This window comes from Falco peregrinus, chromosome 2 (genome assembly GCF_023634155.1).
Source record: "Falco peregrinus isolate bFalPer1 chromosome 2, bFalPer1.pri, whole genome shotgun sequence".
Lineage (NCBI taxonomy): Eukaryota > Metazoa > Chordata > Aves > Falconiformes > Falconidae > Falco > Falco peregrinus.
The window spans coordinates 5458280-5477282 of record NC_073722.1 but is presented as its reverse complement, the minus strand read 5'-3'; the positions used below and the strand labels follow the sequence as shown (position 1 = coordinate 5477282).

Genomic DNA, 19003 nt, shown 5'->3' with positions numbered 1-19003 from the left:
CCTGAATCTGTTCAAGATTTTTTTTAATTCAAAAATTTTAAATTTATTTTAAGAAAAGATCAGACCTGGCAAAGAGGTATATTCCACCTAGAGATCAAGCATACTCTGCTAGTGTTCGAAAGTATATCTGTAGAATTATTCTACTTCTGGAAGTACGTTTTCAAAAACAGCTCCAACTACATGGAATTAACGTGCCTTCACAACTGCAAATAAAATTAGGGTTTTGTTCACACAAAGGGTCAAAGGTGAGCCATGGAGCGCCTTACTGTAGGAAACTCTGGTTTCCCCCAGCTTAGGTGAATTGAAGGCACTTTTGGACAAGTTGATGGAAAAGAAATTAACTGAAATGTACTAATAAACAGGTAAGAGCCAATCTTGCTGAGAAGGCCACAAAGGTGAGACTGCTTGGAGCCCAGGAGACAACACCAGGAATTACTACGTATGTCTTTTCTTACATGCAGCATTCAATCACCATCAGGTAGAAGATACTAAACTGCCTACAAAGCCCTCAAAAGATAAGCCTGCTGTCAATAAATACAGCGCGATGTACTTCTGCACACGGCAGAAAGCACTGCTCCCACTGCTCCCTCGAGGTGACCGCACTGAAGAGAAAGCCTTCATTTTCAAATGATCCCATTCCTACTGGTGAGATCACATCAGGTAGGTGTTACCTACTGCAAGACTTTGAACCTACAGATTTTCCTGGATGGTTGTTACTGGCTGGGGGCCTTAGAACCCAGCTAATTTAACTACAGCTAGTATTTATAGCTGTTCATAGAAAACTCCAAACAGTAAAGTTTATTTATTTTCTGAAATCTACCACATGGATCCTCTGTATCAAAAACTTCAGAGGACATACAATCAGCTTCAAGTAAGATGTCGTTCTATAGGAAGAGGATCACTACGGCATTAGCTGCATCCGTCCCAAGGCACATTCACACCAGCAGAACCCCTGTCAGTGGACAGCACTGGTCATGTAGCAGCCACAGGGGAACCTGCCTGCAAAACTGGCGCTTTCAGCAGGTGAAATTATTTTCTCAAATACAAAGATGGCAGAAGTTGAACATCACAGGAATTTGGGGGCGGGGGGGGGGGGGGGGGGGGGGGGGAAGTGGGGGCGGCACTTTCTTTTCATACACACCCGCTGTCAGTCCATCAATTCAGATTTATCCAGAAAATTTTGGGGAACACCGGAGGAGAAGAATAGGTGATCATTAAAAAAAAGGCATGTAAAATCTTGGAGAGGAGACAGGGCCTGTGAAGCAATTCCCCAAATGAGCAGGCTACTCTGTTACAATCTTCTGTTAATATTCATGAATATATAAAGTAAGCTTGGAACAATTAGGCTTCATACAGTATGCACGAAAACATGCAAGAGAAGAATAACTCATGACTCGTACGTGCCAAGCTTCTGTAGCTACAAGCAATTAAGTCATTCAAAGGCAGTCTGGAATAAAGCGGTCTGTCCCCAAACATATGTCTTCAAGTAGAAGGTTTTTTTCTCTGTTTCAACCATTTTCAGACATGAATTTTGGTTTCTAAGGAAAAGAACTTGTAAGAGAAAATCCATATGCAATTTCTCATTTCTATAACTCACCAATATTTTTACAGTTCAACTAGCAGAAATCAAATCAACAATTTCCATATGGCTTCTATTTTAAATAATCTCTCTCAAGCTAAATCATGTTTCAATGCCTTTCGTTCTAGCAGTGTGAAAACAGATGTATTAATCATCTCAAGCCTGAAATGGATTACGGCAGCCGTTAAGAGGCCACAGAAACTGTATGAAGAAGCATTTAAGAACAAAGTTTAGGCAAGTTCAGTACAATTGCACAAGCTGGAAATTCTGGCAAAGAGACCATCGCTGGCAGCTCACAGCTCGCCTTTGCCTCCTACCCGAAGCAGCGGCTCTTCTGGGAGCACCGAGACAGCGGGTGCCACAGGCACTGGGGAGGTACTGGACAGAGCAGGGACCTCAAATGCTGCAGCACCTGCTTCCTCTACGCACGCTTCCCAGGAGATCCCCATCGGGGACGGCTGCGGAGCTGGGAAGGTAGATCAGATGCCTGACACCAGCGGGAACTGAGCCTTTACAACCTCCACTAGGAAGGAAATGGCTTCCAGTGCGCCTGTGGTGAATTGAAGTGGCCACCACAAGACCCCATGTACAGATGAAAAACAAATTCACACGACCTCCTCTCCTTTGCAGTAAATCCGAAGTAAACAGAATTGCAACTCAAAGAAATGCATCATTTTTGTTTAGCCTTCCTCCTATCTCTCAGGTTTAAAAAGTTACATAGATTAAGCGCCTCAAACAGATTTTGAGGCAATTTATATGATTAAAAAAAAAAAAAAATCAAAAAAGGGGTGATGAAAGAAAAAGATAAAAAGATAAGAGCTTTTGGGTTTTGTTTGAGTGTTTGGTTTTTTCTAACACTCATAAACGTATTTTGAAAGGTGCCACGCAATTCACTCTGGACACTCGGGTCCTTATTTCTTCACAAAGCGTACATGATACCAGTGCTTTCCTACAGTACATTGCCAGCGTAAATATTCTGACATAAAAGCCAACATTTAGGTGACAAACGACAGTTCAGGCTTCATGAACTACGTATTCCTTAACAACTGCCAAAGGCAACATTTCGGAAGCTGGACTGCTGTCCAGCGGGACTGGGATGCCACCCACCGTGTCATGAACCTGAGCCCCTGGAAAAACCCTGGAAATCCATGGTTACATTTAAAAAAAAAATGTAAAATACGTTTCAGGCTAGGCTGCATTTGAAGTGGTGGCCTGGCAGTGAAAGCTTTCACAGCACATCATGAAATACCTGAACTCTACAGCCGCTTCACAAAAATGACAAAGGAAGGGAAAACACTGGGGTGGTGGCAGGGAGCAAGTGCCACTCGGTGCCTGCCCTGCCACCAGTCAGTTATCTTGCCTGCTGCCAAGCAAGACATCCACCCAGAAATCTGAGCGATTAAATAAAATGCTGAGTGTGGGAGTTTGAACTCAATAATGTCGTCATAGCCACGCTTGTACTGTTGTTTGCTGTGTGCCACCGCTTACAGTAGCCAAACTGTAACGACCAACAAAACCCTCAAGGTAATTCACACCCAGGGCAGAGATTAATTGACCAAAAGAGGCAGCAGCTTCCCGCGACAAAGTTCTTCCTCCCTTATTTGCACAGCCAAACGCCACCCACCGACTGATTTTTCAGCGCAAACTCCATCTGTCTTAGTATCACATTATGCCAATCTGCTAGTTTTGACATTTTGGACTCAGATTAGGAATTAAAATTCCTCGAGTTCATTCATTCTCAAAACTGAAACCAGAAGGTTAACCCCCAGCAGGTGGAGTATGACCTGAGAAAGGTGGTGATCTAGTTTAGCCTTTTCTAACTACCAAGAATCGAACATACTCTCACAAATACTCTTGCACCACAATTCTATTCCATATCATCGAAAAAGAAGAATTTCCCTTCAAGTCAAGTCCTTCCAAGTCTGGCAAAACCTGTCTGGTCATAGCGAAACCACAGAAAAACAACAGACGGAATGAACAGGTCGTATCCTTAAATGACAAATTATTTCTTGTGAAATAGAAAAGGTAGTCAAAAGTGCAATCATGGGAAATTTTGAGGAATTTCTTCATGAAATGAAATAATCAAACACATTTCATTCCATAAAGTGAAAATATTTCATTATTATCATTCAATGAAACTGGAAAGTCAAAATAAGCCATATCAGAAGTGACACGTTTCAATGTCTCCGTTAAAAATCTGAGAGAATAGATAAATTTCTGCACAAATATTTTTAGTTAAAACAGCATGTTCCAAGCGGAGGATTTGACTAGCTGCATTAATAACCAGCCATTTCCTCCAGCGACTGAACCAGTAAGGACCACCTCTCCCCCACAACAACTGAGTAAGCAGAGAGCATGAAACTGCTACATTAAAAACGTTATCATCCAGCTTTCCAGACCAGAATGCAATCCACTGCACCACCACACAAATCACTGATATTCTGTCTATTCAATAAATCATTTTGCAAAACCCACCTCAGAACAAAAACACAGACCTACATGTCAACAAAGTAACTAGAAAAACATCCAACTAGATGAAAACCAGGCCTGAATAATAATTTGTGAAAGTATTTTTGAAGAGGTTGATGTAACTGTAGAACAAGGACACTACACAAATTGATCCTTGACACCGAGAAATAATAAAAAAGGAGAAATAAAACAGATGTTGAAAAGGACAGCATGGTACTTGACTGGCTAGTGGATTAGGGACCTAAATAGGTGTTTAGAAATTAATGTTTTAAAAGAAATAGCCAAAGGTTTCAGCAGATAGGAATTTGGGTGCACTAACGAGATCACTTCACCGCAAAGATTTCCAGCTTATGCTCTTTCAAAGCTCTCACTGAAACACAACACTGCTCAAACTGAAAGAGAAATGCTGGCAATTAGGAACAGTCTCACAAACGTGTTTATAGGCAGAAAAAGAGTAAAGGCACAACTGGCCATAAATTGTTGGAGTTACAGTACAGAAATCCTCACGGAAAAAAACATTTGCCTGTGCTGCAGAAAATGATCATGAAATTGCAGAAGTATTCACTAGGCTAGTTGAAGAACAAAATTTTAAGAAGAGCAGAGAATCTTCACCTACGAAGAGCAAAAATTAAGAGCTGTAGGAAGTAGGTTCGCAGTAAACACGATTCAAGTAATACCCATGTCTAGAAACAAAGCAAAACAAAAGCAAATGTTTTACAAGCTCGAGTGAGAAGCATGAAGTGACCCAACGGTACCAGCTTTTGAGAGAGCAATTCCAAGCCAACGGCAGATACTTTCCAAGCACATCGCCTTACAAGAGCCAAGCAGATAAAATTGCTGCGTAGGGCTGCAAGGGAACAGAGCTCTACATCCAAAACCCAGCATGCAACAGTAGGTTGGAAACCCCAAATATAAATACACCCAGGTGTTTTTAATTTTACAAACGGTGCTAAACACCCTATTTTCACCACTCACTGTCGCTCAGGCTAAGGAGGGCAATTTGAACGGGAAGCCAAACGCCACCACACCAGCACCACAGGAAATTCCCAATTATCCTTAATTCAAGAATAGCACAGTGGACTACTCCTCACATTTTCTTCAACTGAGCTGTCACACAATACCCGAGTACATAATGCTGTAACTTGAAACAGGTTCTTTAACTGTATTTACAGGCATAAACAAAATGGGTTTCCTGGAGCCAGGGACGTGCGGTACTGAGGAGCACACAGAGGGTCCCTGCTCATGTAAAACGGCTGGAGTGTTTTGTTCATGTTCAGCCTAATTTCACTCAGGCAGAGGCTGAAGCGAGGGGAATCTGAAGTAGTTTCTGCAGCCCCTGGCACAGGTCTTTCGTTAGCTGCAGTTCGGCTGGGATTAGGGACGCGCTTTATTGCTAACACCTCTTCTGGGTAGGGACGTGCACAGAAGCTGAAGAGGGCTGTGTGCAAGATAGCAAAGCATCGGGGGTTATTTCAAACTGAAATTCTAGTAGGATGCCCTGCAATGGTGCTTCACACGTGCTGGACGTTTGTCTGCAATGAAGGTTACTAATATGGACAAGGGATTTACAGCATCTATGTCTCATAAGCAAAATTAATGTAACTGCAGCTCTTAAAGAAAAATTTAGCATCTAGCTCTAGGAGACCTTACTAACTTTCAGAGCCTGGCTTTAAAACACGGTTAAAAATTAAGCTGATATCAATAAAATGCACAGTTTAAAACTAGTCTCTTTAGAGACTAGCTTAATTTACATTTATAAGCCTCTTCTTTTTTTATCATCACATTTTCTAAAATGTTTTTCTTGCCAGTTTTCTAGGTTGGAAATACACATGACCAACAAAACATTGCTTCTCTACAAAGAGGAAAGTGAGAAAACAATATATACAGATTCCTATCAAAAAGTCAACATTTTAAAAAACTGGCTTTACTTTCTACTTCAAAATGGTCTTTACAATCCTTTACATAAACTTAAGTGAAAGCAGAAAAAATTACTTGGGGGGGGGGGGGGGGGGTAAGGGAAAAATTTCATTTTTCATTTGCTCTTGCAGTTTCCTTCTACACATGATCACTGTGATTTTTCTCTCTCAGACAGGCCATTCCAGTTAAATTTTGTGGCTTCTAGGCAAGAGCAGACATGCCCACCTCTTCCTAGTTCATAGTTCAAAACTGACAACAGTTGTGCAGAGCTAATTTCTCCCTGACAGATCACAGACAGAGAAGTTGAGTAAGTCCTGCTGGAGGAGAGATTACTCAATACAGGATGAGGAGAGGACTGACCAATACAGATATACACATAGAGATAAATATTTTTTAAAACGCTGCTTACCAAGGCCAGCAATCTGCCATCCTCCTTCATAGCCAGAAAGCGATTTGCACTTACACCTTTGATTGACACCACTCCTCTTTCTTCTGCTTGAAGTTGCAGTTTGACTGCAAACAAAAAAGACAAAAGTAATTTTTCACAGCCATCAGCACTTGACAGTGAAGCCACCTAAACCTAAAACCAAAAGAAAGCGTAAGCTTATGATTCTTATCAGAGAAAGATAGTGAACTTTCAACCTCTCACTTTCTGATCCCATTTTTCATCAAAGAAAATGCTTATTACAAAGTAAGTAGCTATTGTCAAATTAGTGACAACAAGCGCAATTTATTCTGTCTTCATTTCACAGAAAAGCAACTTAAAACCTCATAAAATTCCTCGAAGGGCTACTTACAGTACAGTCAACTGCTCATAGAAAATGGAAAATTTTCATGGCAATTTTCTTACAGAGATATTTCTTAATGTTTATAGAACCACACCGTACACTGAATGCAACAGTACCCGGCTAGCTTTCCAGTGAGGTATGAGTCTGGGCTATGATTAAAACCATTTATGACCATATCACTCAATGTTCTAGCAGTTCCCAACAGAAAAGTATCAATTAGTTTACATCATACACCCAACAAGTGCTTAGAATAAACAAACAGAACTGCGGCAGTCGATGAGGACAGCAATGACGCAAGAGATGTTACATGAATTAGGAATGTGAAAAGTGGGACTACTTGAATCAATTATTTTTTTTAAATTTTAAAAAATGAACAGCCATCATTTTTTGAAAACCTGTAAAGTCATACACAGCAGCTTTTAGCTGTTACCTGTGAATTAACACAACGCCAAAACGGATTTTTCTAGCCAAATCAAATGCCTTCCCCTTTGTCTGCGCCTTGTTTCAAGCTACAATTAGAAGCCAAAAGTGGCCTCCACCTAAATCCCGAGTAGCCGTTTGTTTTTTTCCTTCTTATTTCTTCCCTGATGGTTCACGCCACTGCGTTCAGACCCACCAGTGAGTCAAGCCTTTAGACGGATACAACAGCAGAGCCAGAAGCTGCCTGCAGGCTGCAGCTCAGCCTGAGCCTAACAGGAGCATCCCTGGCACTGCATCCCAGTGGGTTTTCAACCATTAGTGACACAGGATGGGGAACGCTACGATACGAGAAACTACACCACATACCATAGAAAAGTCCACCAGATACCTTCTACGTGATTTAGGTATTTGTGACTCAAAAGAAATCTCAACGCTGCGTTGGAACTGCCATTTTTCCAGAGAAGAGAAGGAAAAGTAAGCGAAGCACGCCTTGTCCTAAGCCTCACAGAAGATCCTTTTCTATTCCAACCATGTTTAGAACATTTCCCTCTGAAAACCTAACTTGGATTATTTGAAACATCACTAAAAAAAGGGGGAAAGGCCAATACAGCAACTCATACGAGCTCTCTGGACTGGCTGCAGCTTGACGTGTGGTCCTTCCTCCTCCCCTTCGCAGGAAACACATCGCATCGAGCCAGCTTGCAGACAGTTCAGTTCAACTCGATTCCTGCTAAACACACACACAACCACTTCAATAACAGTAGAACACAAGAAACCCAAAATTCCTAGGTTTTCCTCTGTTCTGGATGGCCATTATTTCCAGTGAAACCCACGTTTGCGAGCCCTCTCGCTGAAAGAAGAGCAATTAGAGGCAAGCCCAGATGAGTGTTACTTTTCTGTGCAATACTGTGCTTTCATCCTCAGTTCCACTGAACAAGTATTTTTCAGAGCAACTATACTTCCATTAACAGGAAGCAAGATCATTGCAACACAGGCATCAAAACTGACGAAGAGCTGAGAAACAGCTCCTCACCTTCTTGGGATGTATAAAGACATAGACAACTTTTGCCAAAGAATCGCAGCAGCTGAACAAGGAACTGGCAGGATGTTGCAAGCTGGTACTGGTTATGTATCCCACAGGTGTCCAAATGAAGGATGTGACTCATCTGGTACAAAACTATCGGCGTTTCCAAATACAAACCACACTGGAACTTCTCCTTCCTTCTGTTTGCATCCCAGAAATTAGTTTGGGAATTAGTTAGAAAGATTTTCTATTTGAACACCCTACACAGAGATGTGGCCATGACAGAAGCCCAGCTAGAAGAACCAAGAGCTGTGCTCCACGCACTCAGCCGAGGACTTGCATCAGTTTGCATTTACTGATTTCTTTCTTTGAAGGGTTCACAAGAAACACATACCTGGTTCTGTACATAAGACTGGTATTACAGCCGAGCGGCGAGTCCGGTGGGCCACGCTGGTAGGCATCAGCTCAGACATAAGCCTCGTCCACCCACCCACTTCTGTGGAGTAGACAGGTTTTTCTCTGTTTAATGACACAGTTTTAAAAAGCCTGACCTTTTAAGCCACCAGAATAAACACCTGAAGTTGTAAATTTTGGAGCGGGAGCATTTCTTGAGATTCAGTGGGAGGTTGCACCTTATTTGGCTTTTTGTTGGTGGGGGAGAAGAGATTTTTGCAAAACAAATGAAAATTTTCTTGGCTTATTTCTGCTGCAACTCAAGACAGGACTTAGGAAACGGCAATGACAAGAATACCAGGAACGTGAAACCCTTAAGATAATTGCTGCAAACCCTTTTTTAAGCATTCAAATTATTTCATTTGATTTGTCCCTAGATACAGACAGACATCAAGAGTTGATCATAAATCCACTAATTTGTATACACAACCGAAGCTGTATTAATACAACTGCTGCACTCTACAGAAGATAAAAGTGGTTTATTATGAATTACGTGTCTGTTTCCATTTTGCACAAAGGAAAAGAAAACAAAACGAACACACAAACTTCTTATAATTGACTAATAACTCCAGACTTCCAAGGAATACAGAAACCTCTGTAGTCCTAAAAAGTTAGACAAAATGCTTAATTTCATCCTGGAATCAAGTATGCAAAATAGAGCCCTCCCAGGTTACCGAGCCAAAATCAGACTTGTGAACCACTTCAAAAACCTTCAGTGCAACTCCCTGCCCTCTGGGGAAGCAAGAATGTGGAGAAGCGCGCTGGGCAGGGACCAAGGGAAATGGACTTTTGAGATGTGCCCAAGCATACAGCTCTCACCGCACGCTTAACAAGAAACAGATGCGTGAAATATCTGAAAATGAGTATTAATTACTGCAGGATGGACTTACTATGCTTCGTGACTTTCTCTTGACAAAAAAAGCACACCAACTCCTACATCATCATACTGGGCCAGAAGTTCAGATTCTGTAAAAACAAACTTTTAAGAAATGTTTTTACGGCCTGTGAAAATATTCATATAGTTTGGAGAAGCTTGTGAAAAGTGTTGCTCTTTTAAAAGAAAAAAAAATTAAAATTCCTGCAGTGTTTGGGAAGTGCTGCAATACTGAACGCTCAAAAAGCATGGTAGGCTTCACTGGATTTTTCCCCTCCAACTCAAAAAACACGTGAATAAACAGAGCCAGAATAGTACTTTAAGTTTTTCAGGTTTCAGCATTATTTTATGGCTTTATTAATGCAAGGTAAGTATTTGCCACAGTGTTCCGTGGATCTGGAGATGCCAAGATACAACACAGCTCTACTAATGAAACATGTTTTGACCACACAATTATCATCAGGAGCACCAATTTTAGGTTTAGCTCAATGCAGCTTGATACAATCGGTCATAAACCTAACGCGTGACACCACCAATCCGTACCTTTTGCAGTCTTTAGGTCACCAACAGCAATAGTTCAGACACGGGCCATCATCTCAGATCTATTCTTAACACTTGTTCTCAGCATACTTGATCCTCAAAACCAGACCCATGGAAGTAAACCAATTAACAAGTTTGTAATCCAAAAGAGCAGCACAGACTGTTGTAAAAGAGCTCATTAACAAACCGAGAGCTAAACTGGCACATTTTGCCGGTTCCTGCAGTGGTCCTTTGGGAGAGCCCCCCTCCAGCAAGCACGGCAGTAAGTTGTTTGCTGTTCACACTCACAGCATGTCCTTTAATTTATCATGAATGCCAAGCGCAAGGCTATGGTCGATCCTTGTTGGTTTTGTGATGGCAGAGAACTCGGCACGCTGAGCAAACATCTTGAGGACTGAGGCTAAGTTATCACAAATTTACGAAATAAAAAACCCCCACCCTATCCCAATTATAAGCTACATTTTATATTTATGCACAGACAACTAAAAAGGACTCAGTAAACTTAATATTACTACTAAGACTTTCTTTCGTAACTCTTCATAATAAGAGGCAGTACGATCATCTTCCTTTCTCCTGCCCTGTAAGAAGAAATGAAGTGCAAGACATAGAAAATTTAATTTCATGCCAGGGTAGAAACTCTGAGGAAGAAGGATAAAGTTGTATATTTGGGAAGACACAAAACGGCTTCGAAAACATGAATGGAATCAAGCTAAGGCACTGAACTCTTAATTCAGGAGATGGATTTAAAACCTTCCTCCAACACAAACTTCTAATACTGTAAGACAAAATTAGAGAAGCATCCTAAATAAATCTCTCCTTCGAGCCATTTCAGCACAATCCCTAGGCTGTTACCTGAACAAATGGATCAGTTAACAAAATGCAGTTTATGGATGTAACAACACGGTCCGTACTACCGCAGTGAAAATTTTCTCAGAAGAAAAGTACCAAGCTCAGGAGACGCCACTGCCCCCCCACCTGACAAGCTGTGCCATTAAAAGCACAAAACCAGATGTGCCGTCATAAGAAGGAAAGAGAGCAAGCCACATAAAGACAAAATTCTCAAACCAAAATTAAATTAATCAATAGGTGTTTATAGGCTGCAAGACAGAAGGCATTAAACAAATTTTTAATCAGGAGGTAACTGAAAGCTACCAGGCTCAAAAGCAAGAAATGCCTATAGATGTTCCAATTGTAGGGAAAAGATATGCAATATCCTAACAATACCCGATGAGCAAACCTCTCCTTGCTCACCCTGCCTGTCACATCAGGAGATCCCGTCACACTCTTCCCCTTGGAACCACATTTTCCAATTCCTCTGTGCCATAATAAACACGGGAGTAAAGTACCCTGAGCTGTGCCATGGCCCTTCCTCAGTTAACTCACCCACGCCGCAGCACCTCGGGGAGGATGATAACACTTAAAACGTTCAAACATTCAGCACAGGAAAAACATGCAAATGTACAAATTAGAGAGTTTTAATTATGGTTCCAGAAATACTTTTTTTTTTTTTTTTTTGTGTCATTCTGTTAGGAGTTTCTCCTTACGTTTTGCAAAAGGATTCCCATACCAAAAAAAAATAAATAATAAAAATCTCACAAGCTGTTTATCATCCTCTTGAACTACAAAACGCTTTCCACAGGCAGACTGCACCCAAATCCCGTCTCCAGCTGCTGAGGGTGGTGCATACCATTTCCAGAACATGGGAATTCTGCATCTTACAGCAGCCAAGCTGAGCGCTTGCTGAAGGCCAGCTCTTCCACCAGCATCCATGGCAACCTCTGCATCTCAACGCAACAGTCGAAACAGAACGTCAATGGTCTGTCAACGGTTTTCAACAGCAAGGTCAGCAAAACCACAGCAGAGTCAAAATAAAGGAAGACTAAACGCTGCCAAATTTTTGACTATGTTCATTTTTGACATAACATCCAAAAGGAGTCCAAACTCAGCACCCAGCTGTCTAACATTGCTAGAGCCCTCATTAAAGACTGTTCGTACTATATATATACATATACACATACACACACATCCATGCATATAGAGCCTCCTAAAGCAGTAAGGGTAATCTAACACTCAGAATTTCCAGATTTTATTTTATTTTACAGTTATATGTCTTCTCACTTATAATACTACCTACATCTATATGGCAGATTATCCAAACAGCCACATTTACCTAAGGAGATGATCATTAACTAGGAGAAAAGTACATCACTTTGGATGTAGTTTGAGTGAACCTACTATGCCTTCCAGTAGTATAAAAAAAAGGAGAGGGGGGACATTTTTTTCTTTACAATATACAGCAGCTGTCAACAACACGTCTTCACAAATGTTTTGGCTGAAGAACAATACGAGCTACAGCCCAACATAAATTTCCACTGAAACCAGTAAAGTTTGTGGCATTAAAGGATGCTGAACCACACTGCAACGTGCACCAAAATGCCTAGCAGTGAGCTTTCCCCACCTCCCAGTACACACAACCTCTCCCAGTCAAATACAGCTCGTCTGTACATACACACAGATGATCATACAAGTTAAAATTGGGGTGGGGGTGTGTGCCAGCTTCCTTTCCATTAACGCTGGGAACGTGCAGGCACGCTCCTTCCAACAGTGACGCTCAAGTTAGACAGATTCCTACCAGCATCTGAAAGGCAAAATGACTTTTAAGTCATTCTCCTTTTTGTTGTAAGGCAATTTATAGAAGATCAAACCTCTTCAAATCCACTCCCTGATATCTACATTATTTGGGGGTTTAGTTTTGGGGTTTTTGTTGTTTGTTTGTTTTTTTTTTTAGATCAGATCCTGATCCTGTGACATGTTAAATGCTGGCAAAACACTGACTGCCCTGACGTGGTCCTCCCCTGCAGCCAGCCTGGCTCTGCAGGCGCAGGTTTCTGCATGCACTGGTGTCAGCGGATTGCCGATGTAACACCAGTTACACACACACACGTGACTATCCCTCTTTCACAGGGTACAAGGTCAGGACAGATCTACAAGTTGCAGGTTAAACTAGCCAGCAAATCTCAGAGAGTTACAAATGGGCTTTTATTTCACAATCTGGAGAGACTTTTCTAAGAATATGGAAGCTGAAAAGTGGTGTTTAATAGCATTGTGGTTGGCAAAGTTTCAGACTTCTGTTACGAACTGGATCTTCCCCATCTTTTCTTAAAGAGCTCAAAAAAGTACTTCCAATGTAGTTTTGCATACACTAGTGGAGAAAAGAATTCTGTGGACGAGTAGCACAAGACGGACAGAAAAGATGCTAGGAAACACAGAGAGTACAGAAAACGTGTACATTTTCTGAAAGTTCTTTCATTGCCTTGAGCTCTAGATCTCAAAAATTAGATGTACAATTTACATGTACAGTTCTCCCCACCCAGCAAAGCTTTTTAATAGCCCAGACCAAATAATACTGCACTAACTTAGATGGTCCCAAATGGTTTCATTGCCCTGTACCGTAAAAGGTTCAGCCAAAAATCTCCCTCCAAATTGGTTTATTTAGAAGATCTTGGCAAAACCTAGCAATTGAATACTTCAGAAAAAGAGCGCTGCACATTTTGGAAGTCACTCCCTGCTGAGCTTGTACTACCTTTCTCACACACCCCCGGTCAGAGATGCGCTGGCAGCTGCCGAGGAGCCGTGTCACCAGCCTCGGGCATCCCAAACCTTTGCCTGGGCGACCAGCGTGGCCACGTGCTGTTGTTTTACTCATAGCAGCTGCGTTGGCTACGATGTTCTGGAGCAGGAGTACGCCACGGTATCACTCGGGAAGAGGGAAAGCAAAGGTCACAGTGGGGAAAGAAAGGGACAGAAACACATTAGGGGGGAAAAAAAAAAAAAAGATGGAGATGCAAAGAGCAAGCAGCAGTGAAGTCGGGGCAGGACAAGTGTGCTGCACATGAGGGTGCTGTATTGGAGCATGAGGCAAACTCCCGCACCTTAAATAGGTGGAATTCGAGACGCATTAGCCAAACGTATTCGTAAAATCCCCATTTTCCTACTCCTCCACAAGAAAATGGGAAACCATGGTACATCAGAGAAACCGTGAAGTAAAAACCAATCATGAGCTGCTGGCTTTGGCTACACTTACACAGCAAATAAAAATGCAATTAAAGCCTAAGCTATACTTCCACTATAATCTACTTAGTAAAGATCCCTACAGACAGACTTGAACACTGACTAAAACCGTGAGTACCCACCCAGCCTCAGACTCGGAGTCACCCAAAATTCAGGGCAGAAGGACCCCATCTAGTCCAGCCTCCTGCCCAAGGGTCTCCATCACTTCACAGTAAAAACCCCACGGCCACATTTTCGCTACCACCAAATGCACATGCAAGCTAAATGAGAGCTCACAAGGGTTCAGCGACGTGTCCTGCGGTCACACCTCTGGCTGCCGTGAGACACAGCCGCGGTGCCCCACGCACAGGGACACATGCAGCAGCTGCCTTCATGCTCTGCAGCGCTTTCCCACCACACCAAAAGGCGGCTCCCAAGGCAGGACCACACAACCTGGATACCCATTACCTCCGCCTTTCCCTGCAGGACCTTGAATACCCCAAGACGAGATGCCAGCATCATTACCCCACCCCACCCCCCTTCTTAAAACAGCAGGGAAGAGAAGACCTTTTTCACTTCATCTTGTTGTTTAATGTCAATGATGTTAAACAGTTAACATCACTGTTTAACACTGCAAGAATGTCATGCGAAATACATTTTACCAAGAGGACTCTGTGCCCAAACGTGTTGATCGGCCAGTGCTGCAAGAGATCTTTTGGAGTTTGTGAACTTCTTTACAGCAAACACGTACCTTACCCAGTCACCGCAACTAACAGACCTGGGAAAGAGAGGAGGAATCTCATACTATTTCACCCTCCATTTTCACTAACATACAGCCGCTCTATTTGAACTAAAAAAAATAATCAGCAAAATACCTCTCACTCTGTTTACAAGAAGGGAGAGTTTATGTACCCCCTGAAAAATCCCGGGCTGCACGTCTCTGGATCAATGACTAGCTTTACTCCGGTCTCTGCTGTGGAAAAGCTAAATCCCAGCCAAAGGCTCAGGGCCCATCTCCAACATATTTGCAGGGGCCCTGTAAGGAAAATCCTTCCGTGAGGCCCCTGAATGACACTGTGGCGAAGCTCTTGCGCCAGCTCCCCATCACTTGTCCTCCCGCACCTCCGTGCCCACAGAAAAGCCCACGGTCGCAACTACTTTTGCAGTCTCACTGCCACAAAGGTGGATCGCCTCTGCAGGGAATAAGCTTCATAAATGCAAAAAAGGTCACCAAAAAAAAAAGGGGGGGGGGGGGGGGGGGGGAGCATAAGATTCAACAATGCTTTGCTAAACTCAACACCCTGTGGCCTAATTCCCACTCCTGCATGCTCTGTGGCTGAAGTTGGCAGATTCCTTCATGCTCGGAGGCAACGTCTATTCCCAGCCAGGTGTCCAACCAAGACACAAGAGTTGGGCGTGTTTAATCCACACCTAACATAATAAACCCTCCCAAACCCAAGGGCTGGTTCATCAGATACACACGCATGTACACACACAAGCAGAGACTAAAACCCCCACTCTGGCATTTCCAGAGCCAAAGCTGCCCGCTGGGTCAGATCCAAACCCCTGCCCGTGAGCTGGTGATGCCTACCGTAGCTTATCTCCAGGAATCAGAAATACCTTCTGCTCTCTCCTTCCCCCACATCTAGTGTCTGACACTTTTTGATGTCTCTTTCTCAAAGACTGATTAGGCATATTAACATCTTCCGCTGGTATGCTTTACATTGATGTACAAGGCACCCCCAGCCCTGGGGATACAAACACAAACCCAACCCTTTGCCGTCGCCAGAGCTGCTGAAGTACACGCTGCCTGAAACCCGAACACATGCGCAGAGGAGAAAGGAGAAGCAGATACAACATAGAGCAAGTGAACCTTAGCAGAAGAGGTGGTCTTTTAATAAACAAAAACCACCGAACAGCAACAAAAACTATGAAGCAAATGAAGTGTCACGCTGAGAAACAGTGAGTCACACTCCTGTACAAAGGCACATTTCTTTGCTTTTGCATGACAACATTGGAAGTGTATCTTTTTCCTTTTTGCCAGCCAGAGGCATAAAACCACTCGCAGACAGACCTAAGGTCTTTCAAATGTAAACATCCACCACAACAAAAATAATCACTTCTCAAATAGGAACACTTCAGAAAGTTCCGGTTACACTTCAGAGTAAATCCAAGGCTTTAAATGGAATAACAACTTGTGTAACCATTTAAATACCAACCCGCTAACCTGGTCTACCACATTAACATGGCCAGTCACAGATTCTAAGATGTTTCATCTTTTCAAGTAGTACAAATACAATGAAAATTCCCTATTGAGGTTCTCCATCTATTTTCATTTATATCTTAACCTCAATTCCTACAAATATTCAACTCCATCTAACATATACCTATCACACTGGGAATCTTCCCCAGGAAACACCGATTACCAAACACATAGCATCCTCAAATGTTCCCTATAAATTTCATATAAAGGACAAGAAAGTCATCCTGCTGAAGAACAGTTTCAGAATTATGTGACATACGTTTCTGGCAACAGTCTGGTGGCTTCGTGCTCCTTGCTTATGTGTTCACGTGTAAAACACACACAAGTACTTCTCTCCTTTTCACACTACTTGCATGAACTGGTTGATCAAACTTCATCACCGTCTTTAAAAGTTAAAAGCACTAGTGTTTCTGTATTCTGCTTACAAAACACGAGGTGGGTATTTTGTGCTGCCGCATAAAGTAAACAGTGAGTGCTTGGCATTACACAAGGATTTCAAGTGCCAGAAGCATATAAATTTCTCCTATATACCCGGCTGCCACACTGTTTGCAGTCGCCTTGTCACTGCATATGAGCTGACTGTATCATTTAAAGTCAAGGGGGCAAAACCATACAGAAAATACTAAATTTACCAGGGCAGCACTTTGTTCATTACTGGGTACAGGTAAGAAAGCCTAGTCTCCAGGTTAACACCACCTTTATTCCACATTCCTGATTTAGAACAGTGTTCAGGGTTTCCTTATCAAAACAATCAATGCATGTTCACACAGGGGGTTTCGGACTTTTCCCTTTTCTAAACAAAGGTAAGGTAATCCATCACGTTTCTTTCAACCGCTTTCACTTCATATAGTATTCATTAAAGTAAATCACAGAATAACCACTTTCAGTTGTTCACCTTCAGAACAAAGCTGGTGCAACCGTTCAGCCAGCACAACGATGCCACTGGCTGGTATCAGAAGATGCAGACGGAACTTGCAGAATTTCAGCTCCCTACCTTTACCGTGCGTTCGCTAATCTCTTTGTAGCTACAAGCTGGTTTTCACTTGCAGCAAAATAAACATACATAAAACCAGGGAGAACCTGAGACAACCCCAAGGAGGTCACTTCAGAAGACAGAGAAGGTAAAATATATCATTTCTAAAAGGTATTTTTAGTGCTCCCTCTTCACATAAAACTCACACAACTATATAAATATATATATAAGCAGCACACAGTATTTTAGGGCTGTAACTGGTGGCAGATCAGTAACAGATTCACTGAGATGGATAGAAAAGGCTGCCAGAGCAATGGTGAGAAATTGCCAGTCCACAGGCTTAATAAGCTTCAGCGTCGCAGCTGGAAAGGAAAAGCTGGATTTTAGAAATGCCAAGAAGAATCAGCAAATTGGATTTCAAGAAAGTCTGAAGCACAGTGATGAAAGAGGAACTGTGTCAGGCACCCAGGGTGCCAGGGAGATGGCACAGCAGATGGGAGTAGGAAGAAATTACAACCTGACAAGGAAGAGTTCCTGTGAATTACATTGCCCTTTACAGAGCTATTGCTCTTAACCTGGCCAAAAGGCTAAGACAGTCACCATGGTGGTTTGCATTTCCCCCACCTCCAATACCGATGAAACTGAATTAATCACTGAGTCTTTAATGAGTATTTTTGCAAAAAGTCAACAGAAGAACCCCGATGAAAATCCCTACAGACGCGCACACAGTAGTTCTGTCACTGGTGCTTGCTCACCTCGTTTACTACAAAGACAATGCAAAGACAACATTAAGCCCGGAGACTGACTTCATCCTCCACCTATTTTATCCCCTTCCATCACGCTGTGTAACCACCCCGCGCTGACAGTTCAATAATGCATCCACAGGGGAGCTGCAAGGAAGGACAACAGCTGTCCATCACTGCTGACCCAGAATAGCAGTGAATCAGCCTTCACCACAAAGCTCTGATTTGCTTTGGAAATGCAGCCTGGCTTCAGTATAACGAGTTCTTCTTTGTAAGAAACCAAACGCCCTAACACTGAAAAATAAAACACACAGCGCATTTTTAGCCTTTCCTTCAAGTATCTGGGTAACACTCTTCACTTTTACAGCCCACTGATCCCTCTGAGGCAGCAGACACAACACACCATGGGACCCAGCACGTACAGGGGAGCTAAGAGCTTGGGTCTGCGGGACCACAGAGGGAGGGATCAGGCTGTAGGCACTTCCCCAGCTTCCAGCCCTCCCAATAAAACCCCACTGCTTGTCCTGAATACTCTTGCCCCACACTAAGAAAGGGACTCGAGCACTTTCCCGACAACAAAGAACGGACCTCCGAATCTGCAGCTTGGAAGAACAGACTCGGCTCCCTGCTGCTTCAGCCATACCATTACCAGTACTCACTATATGCATTTAAATCTCTTTACTGGTTGCTCCAGACTTAGCTGCAAGAACACGCTCCCAAAGTACACCACGGCAACCAGCACCCATGGCACTGTCTCACCTGATGGAACAAGCACACAGGCCACACGTCTCTCACTCCTGCCAGCATTTTCCCCTGATGCAGTATCACATAGACAATACTGATCCACATTACTAGAGCCTGATCACTGAAATTCACCCTTATTTTGAGACACCTTGCTGCTCTGCTCTGC

General features: G+C 42.7%; 1 protein-coding gene across 3 annotated transcripts in view; it reads right to left on the bottom strand.

The window, feature by feature from the left end:
• Nucleotides 1–19003, bottom strand: part of FGF2 (fibroblast growth factor 2) — a 34926-nt gene that overhangs the window by 1106 nt on the left and 14817 nt on the right. For all 3 annotated transcript variants that reach the window (XM_055797731.1, XM_055797730.1, XM_055797732.1), the window contains one exon: nt 6375–6478. In XM_055797731.1, coding sequence (XP_055653706.1) covers nt 6375–6478 — 104 coding nt within the window. The remainder of the gene's footprint in view (nt 1–6374; nt 6479–19003) is intronic.